Raw genomic sequence first — 6666 nt, forward strand, 5'->3', positions numbered from 1 at the left:
CAGGAATGACAAATTGAAGAGGAATGGTGTTGCATTCATTGTCAAAAAAAACATATCCAGATCAGTCATGAGGTACCACGCTGTCTGTGATAAGATAATATCCATGCACCTACAGGGGAGCTCTGGTAGCGTAGTGGTTACGAATCAGGCTCTGAACCGCAAGGTTAGGAGTTCGAAACTACCAGCTCACTCCACGGGAGAAAGATGAGGCTTTCTGCTGCCGTAAAGATTTACAGCCTCAGAAACCTTGTACAGGGTCGCTATGGGTTGGAACCGACTCGACGGCACTAAACAACAACAACAACAACAGGGAAGCCCAGTTAATACCACTATTATTCAAACTTGCACACCAACCACTAAAGCCAGTGAGGATGAAATAGAAGAATTCTACCCACTTCTTCAATCTGAAATTGATCAAACATGCAATGAAGATGTATTGATCTTTACTGGTGATTGGAATGCAAAGGTTGGGAACAAAGAGGAAAGATCAGTTGTTGGAAAATATGGCCTTGGTGATAGAAATGATGCTGGAGATCGCATGATAGAATTCTGCAAAATCAATGATTTGTTCATTTCAAATACCTTCTTTAGACAACATATCAGATGATCTAAGCAGTAGATATACATAAATGTAAGAACATGGAGTCAGAATCCAAAGATTTCCACTCAACACATGGGCAAACTACTGAATGATGCAGAAAGCATCAAAAGAAGACAGAAGGTATACACAAGTCACTGTACCAAAAAGAAATGGTCAATGATGTTCAACCACTTCAAGGGGTAACATATAATCAAGAATCAATGGTAGGGAAGGAAGAAGTCCAAGCTGCACTGAAGGCATTGGAGAAAAACAAGGCTCCAGGAACTGATGGAATATAAATTGAAATCTTCAACACACTGACAAAGCATTTAAGGTTCTCACTCATCGATGCCAAGAAATTTAAAAACAGCTACCTAGTCAACTGACTGGAAGAGATCCATATTTGTGCTTTCTCCAAAGAGAGGTGACCCAACAGAATGTGGAAATCATCAGAAAATATCATTAATATCACATGCAAGTAAAATTTTACTAAACACAATTTTTAAAAGCTTACAATTTTTTAAAAGCCTACATGTCCGATGGATCTTGGCTGAAAACAGAGAATATTAGAAAGGTGTGTACTTGTGCTTTACTGACTAGACAAAGGCTTTTGACCATGTGGATCATAATGGATAACATTGCAAAGAATGCATATTCCACAACACTAAATTGTGCTCATGAGGAACCTATACATAGTCCAAGAGGCAATCATTTGAACAGAACGAGGGGATACGGAATGATTTAAAATCAGGAAAGGTGTGTGCCAGAATTATATCCTTTTACCATTCTTACTCACAGCCTTTAACATAGCTTGCACCTCAACGTAAAGAAATCAAAAATCACCCCCATTGAACCAATAAGTAACATCATGATAAATGAAGAAAACATTGAAGATGTCAAAGATTTCATTTTGCTTGTTTCCACTATCAACCAAAGATGTTGGATTTTCTTGCAGGCAGCAGCCAAGAAATCAAATGATGTAGGTTGTTGTTAAGTGCTGTAGAGTCGGTTCTGACTCATAGCAACCCTATATAGGGTTTCCAAGGAGCAGCTGGTGAGCTTAAACCACCGACCTTGCAGTCCAAAGTGACCTTGCAGTCCAGTGCATTAACCCACAGTGGAGTACACCAGTACTCCAAACAATGCATGTTGTTGTTATTGTTAAGTGCTGTTGAGTCGATTCCAACCCATAGAGATCCTGTATAGGGTTTCCGAGGAGCAGCTGGTAAGCTTGAACCACTGACCTTGCAGTTCAAACGACTTTGCAGTGTGGTGCATTAACCCACAGTGCCACACCAGGACTCCAAACGATGTATAGCATTAGGCAAATACTATCAGAAGGGACCAGTCCTGCAAAAGGATATCATGTTTGGTAAAACAAAGGGTCGGGGAAAAAAAGAGGAAGACCCCCGATGAGATGGATTAGCACAGTGGCAGCAGCTAGGAGCTCACGTGTAGCAATGATTGTGAGGTTGGTGCAGGACTGGGCAGTGTTTTGTTCTGTTGTGCATGAGTTGGTACTGATTCAATGGTACCTAACAACAATAACACATCAAATGGAAATAATAATAAAACCTTCCTCCTAGGATAGTTGTGAGATTGTTGTTTTTGTTGTTGTTAGGTGCACAACAAATCATTGTCTAGTTCCATGTCATCCTCACAATTGCTTTATGTGTGTGCCCTTTGTTGCTGCCACTGTGTCAATCCATCTCCTAACTTTTCACTATTCTTCACTTTTCCAAGCATGAGGTCCTTCTCCAGGGACTGGTCTCTCCTGATAAATATGCCCAAAGTACAAGAGACAGAGTCTCACCTTCCTTGCTTCCAAAGATCATTCTGGCTGTTCTTCCAAGACATTGTGAGATTAGATGACATGACATACTTAACAGTCTTTCCACGGTGCCACATCCTTTCTTCTGTTTAGTTTAGGGAGTGATCAGATTCACTTGTCAGACACCAGGTGAGGATGTTCTATGTGACAGTCAGTGGTAGTCACAAAATGAACAATAACCGTGCAGCAGCAAATCAATACCCTAGGCTCCAGTTCTGTGTTAACACAAGCAGCAGCTGGTCTCTCTGAGACCAGTCTCTCCATAAGCATTCTCCAACCACTAGGTCTGCCATATGGAAGACCTCTGACTTAGTCATTAACACTTTGGTGATGGTGGTTATGTGCCATGGAGTCGGTTCAGACTCATAGTGACCCTGTGCAGGGTTTCCGAGGCTGTAAATCTTTATGGGAGCAGGAAGCCTCATCTTTCTCCCACAGAACAGCAGGTAGTTTCAAACTGCTGACCTTGAGGTTTGCAGGCCGATTCGTAACCACTATGCTACCAGAGCTCCTTAGGAGCTCCAAAAAAACATAAGATGACCTCTCATTGCCCTCTCATTGACTTCTCCTTGCCCTCTCATTGACAGACATTCAAAAGTTACTCTTTGTAAATGAACTACAGCATCTAAAAGTAACAGATCTGCTCTGTTAATATGAATTTCTTAGCGAGCAATCACTGCTCTATTTGAAAGCCTCTTGGAGACATTACAAGAAGACATCCTTTGTTTTGAGACATTTCTAGAGAAAATCCATTAGAATAAATGACTGATTTTTTTCATTTTATATGGGTTATTTTTTTCCTCTCTCTCTCTTTTTTAAAGACACAGTAGCCTTTTCACCACTTACTAAACTAATACTACTCCTACAGAATTGATAGTCAACTGCTCATTAAAAAACTGTTTTTCTAAGCTTTTAAGACTTTAAGGTGGTCTTGATAGAATATAGTATCTTTTAAGGAGAACATCTGAGTTCATTGTACGGTAACTGTAACTTTACTAAAACACAGTAGCTTTGAGAAATCTAAATAAATTTCATTGTCTTGTTTGTTAAAACAGCACATTAAAAAATATTTTGAAGAGCTGGCAGGATGCTTTTGACAGTTGAGTGGGAGGCTCCCAGCTATAAAGCATGATGCTGAGCTGTTAGTTCTTTAAGCTAATCTGTTATCTTTGAAAAAAGGAAGAAGAACTGAATTGAAGATGGGGGGAAACGTCCTAAGAAAAAGTCTCTTTGACACATATAAAAATATTTGATTTACTTTTCCTTCTAAAGCTGGCTGCTGGCATGAAGCAAATAATGTCTAAAAGAAAGGGAGAGAAATCCTACTTTAAAGGCAAAGAACAAAAAAGAAGAAACCCTTTGATTCTATGGCTGCTTCCTCCACAGTACCCCAGCAAAACCATCAAGCTTCAAAGGGAAGCACAGTGAATAACTACAGGAGTGTGCTAATCCTGTGCTTTATTTCAGAATCGAGTTTTAAAAATTTGACAACCAAGACCTTTTTTTTTCTCATTGATCTCCTTACATTCAAAAACTTTGCAAAACAACCAAGCAAGACCTGTGGAATTTCATCAAGATAATTCATACATTAAAATTCTTACCAGCCACTTGTTTTAACATCTGGTCACTTCTTGCAGCGCTATCATCATAATGTTCAAAAAGAGAAAATGCAGCAGGCATGTTCTCTAAAGATGCAGTCCTCTCCATTGCAGAAAGCAACCTAGCAGGGAGTAAATATTTCTCCATCAGTCAAGAAGTGATTAACATACAGAATTAAAGCTATAAACAATTGCTCAAAATGAAGTTAGTGGTGGTGGTGGTTTTTATGAGACAGGGCCTCTAAGTGATTCCAAAAAGGATTTCAACTGCTTCAAAGTCTGGAAATACATGTCTACAGTCTATCCTTAGGGTTCTTGGATGCAACTGGTAATATTGAATATCGCATCCCTTTACCCTCAACTTCCAAAACTTCTGCCAAATCATGCAGCCTTCAAATGCTCATCTATAAATTTAGTGCCTTTATAGATTAAAACTGTTATTTTATTTGTTTCCATTAGGACGTAAAGGCTCAAGACATCTGTGTCTGTAGGATGTCTGGCTAGTCTCGGGCCTTTCTATTATGCTTATAGGCGTTCCATCAATTAAAAAATATTGTTCACCTACTACACATCAGATAGAATATTCTAGGTACTGAGGATACAGCAGTGAAAGAGGATAAAGTCTACATATTCCCAGAAGACTAAACAATCCACCGGGGTGCCAATAATTAACATCTGTCTAACAGAACAAGGGGACAATGAATGGTTTAAAATCAGGAAAGGTGTGCACCAGGGTTGTATTCTTTCACCATACTTATTCAGTTTGTATGCTGAGCACATAATCCAAGAAGCTGGGTTATATGAAGAAGAACATGGCACCAGGATTGGAGGAAGACTCATTAACAACCTGCAGAATGTAGATGGCACAACCTTGCTTGCTGAGAGCAAAGAAGCCTTAAAGTACTGTATACTGATGAAGATCAAAGACCACCGCCTGCAGCACTGGTTGCACATCAATTAAAGAAAACAAAAATCCTCACCAATGAACTAATAAATAGCATCTATATAAATGGAGAAAAGATTGAAGTTGTCAAAGACTTCATTTTACTTGGATCCACCATCAGCCCTCATGAAAGCACCAGTCAAGAAATCAAACGACATATTGAATTAGGCAAATCTGCTGCATAAGACCTCTTTAAAGTGTTCCAGAGCAAAGATGTCAGTTTCAGGACTAAGGTGCTCCTGACCGAAGCCATGATATTTTCAATAACCTCATATGCATCATGTGAAAGTTGGACAGTAAATAAGGGAAACTGTAGAAGAATTTATGCATTTGAATATGGTGTTGGAGAAGAATATTAAAGATACAATGGAGAATGCTTCTTCCAGAAGAATAAAAACAATCTGTATTGGAAGAAATACAACCAGAATGCTTCTGAGAAGCCAAGATCACCAGACTTCACCTCTCATACTTGGGAAACATTATCAGGAGGGACCAGTCCCTGGAGAAGGACATCAGACTTGGAAAAATGTGTCAGCAAAAAAGAGGGAGAGTCTCAAAGAGATGGATTGGCACAGTGGCAGCAGCAATGGGCTCAAGAGTAGCAGCAATCGTGAGGATGGTGCAGAACCAGGCGGTGTTTCATTCTGTTATACATATATGGGTCATTATGGGTCAGAACCAACTCAACGGCACCTAAGAACAACAATAACAAATCCAGGTAAAATCTGGATGAAAAAAGCAGGGTCACTAGGAAGGGGAAAGATACGGAGAAAACGTGAAAGTGTACATCTTCAGAATGAAGGGCTTCACATTGAACCAGGAGCTCCCCTCTGTGCACCTCTCTCACATGGGACTGGTACCCTCTTCCAGCAAAAAAGTCAGTGGTGAGAAACTGCACGGGCTTCATTAACTCAGACCCTGGCTTTCTCAGCACAGAGCCACATCAAAGCCTTTGTATTTAATGCTGGAATCGTCTTCTTTCAGATTATTTGTGTAACTCCTTCCTTTGCTTAACTGATATCTTATTTAAATGGCAGCTCCCCAGAGAGGCCATCCATGGGTCCACTACTAACACAGCCTGTCCTCTCTTCCCCTTATGCTGCTTGATTTGACTTCTTCAAAGTCACCATTCCAAGTTCGTTTTTTGTCAGGCTGCTTCATTAGCAAATAATCTACATGCAGAAAGGGACATTGTTTTGTTCACTGCTGTGTTATAATGCTGGTATATTGTTGTTGTCGTTGAGTGCCGTGGAGTTGGTTCCAACACATAGTGACCCTGTATAGGGGTTCCAAGGAACCACTGATGAGCTTGAACTGTCGAACTTGTGGTTCAAACTGGTTTTGTCGTCCACAGTGCCATACCTATATATCAATATATTTTGAATGAATAAGAGACCAATAGTTTCATTTAAATGAGATATCAGGATCTTAAACCAAAACCAAATTCAGTGCTATCAAGTTGATTCTGACTCATTGTAATTCTATAGGACAAAGTAGAACTGTCCCAAAGGGTTTCCAAAGCTGTAATCTTTTCAGAAACTGACTATCACATCTTTCTCCTCCAGAGCAGCTGATGGGCTCAACTGATGTCTTTTCTGTTGGGAGCTGAGTACTTTAACCAGGACCTCAGGTCCAGTCCATTTTTAATCAGTATGATACAAAAATAGTCTAAGTGATATTTGAAATATTTAAAGAGTCTCTATGCTTACTGGTG

At 39.8% G+C, this 6666-nt stretch overlaps 1 protein-coding gene across 1 annotated transcript in view; it reads right to left on the reverse strand.

Moving 5' to 3' along the window:
* The window catches only part of CMYA5 (cardiomyopathy associated 5), a 130193-nt gene that overhangs the window by 52518 nt on the left and 71009 nt on the right, over positions 1–6666 (reverse strand). The window contains exon 7 of the mRNA XM_006875182.1: positions 4013–4131. Coding sequence (XP_006875244.1) covers positions 4013–4131 — 119 coding nt within the window. The remainder of the gene's footprint in view (positions 1–4012; positions 4132–6666) is intronic.

The sequence above is a fragment of the Chrysochloris asiatica genome, unplaced genomic scaffold, assembly GCF_000296735.1.
Source record: "Chrysochloris asiatica unplaced genomic scaffold, ChrAsi1.0 scaffold00313, whole genome shotgun sequence".
Taxonomy (NCBI): domain Eukaryota; kingdom Metazoa; phylum Chordata; class Mammalia; order Afrosoricida; family Chrysochloridae; genus Chrysochloris; species Chrysochloris asiatica.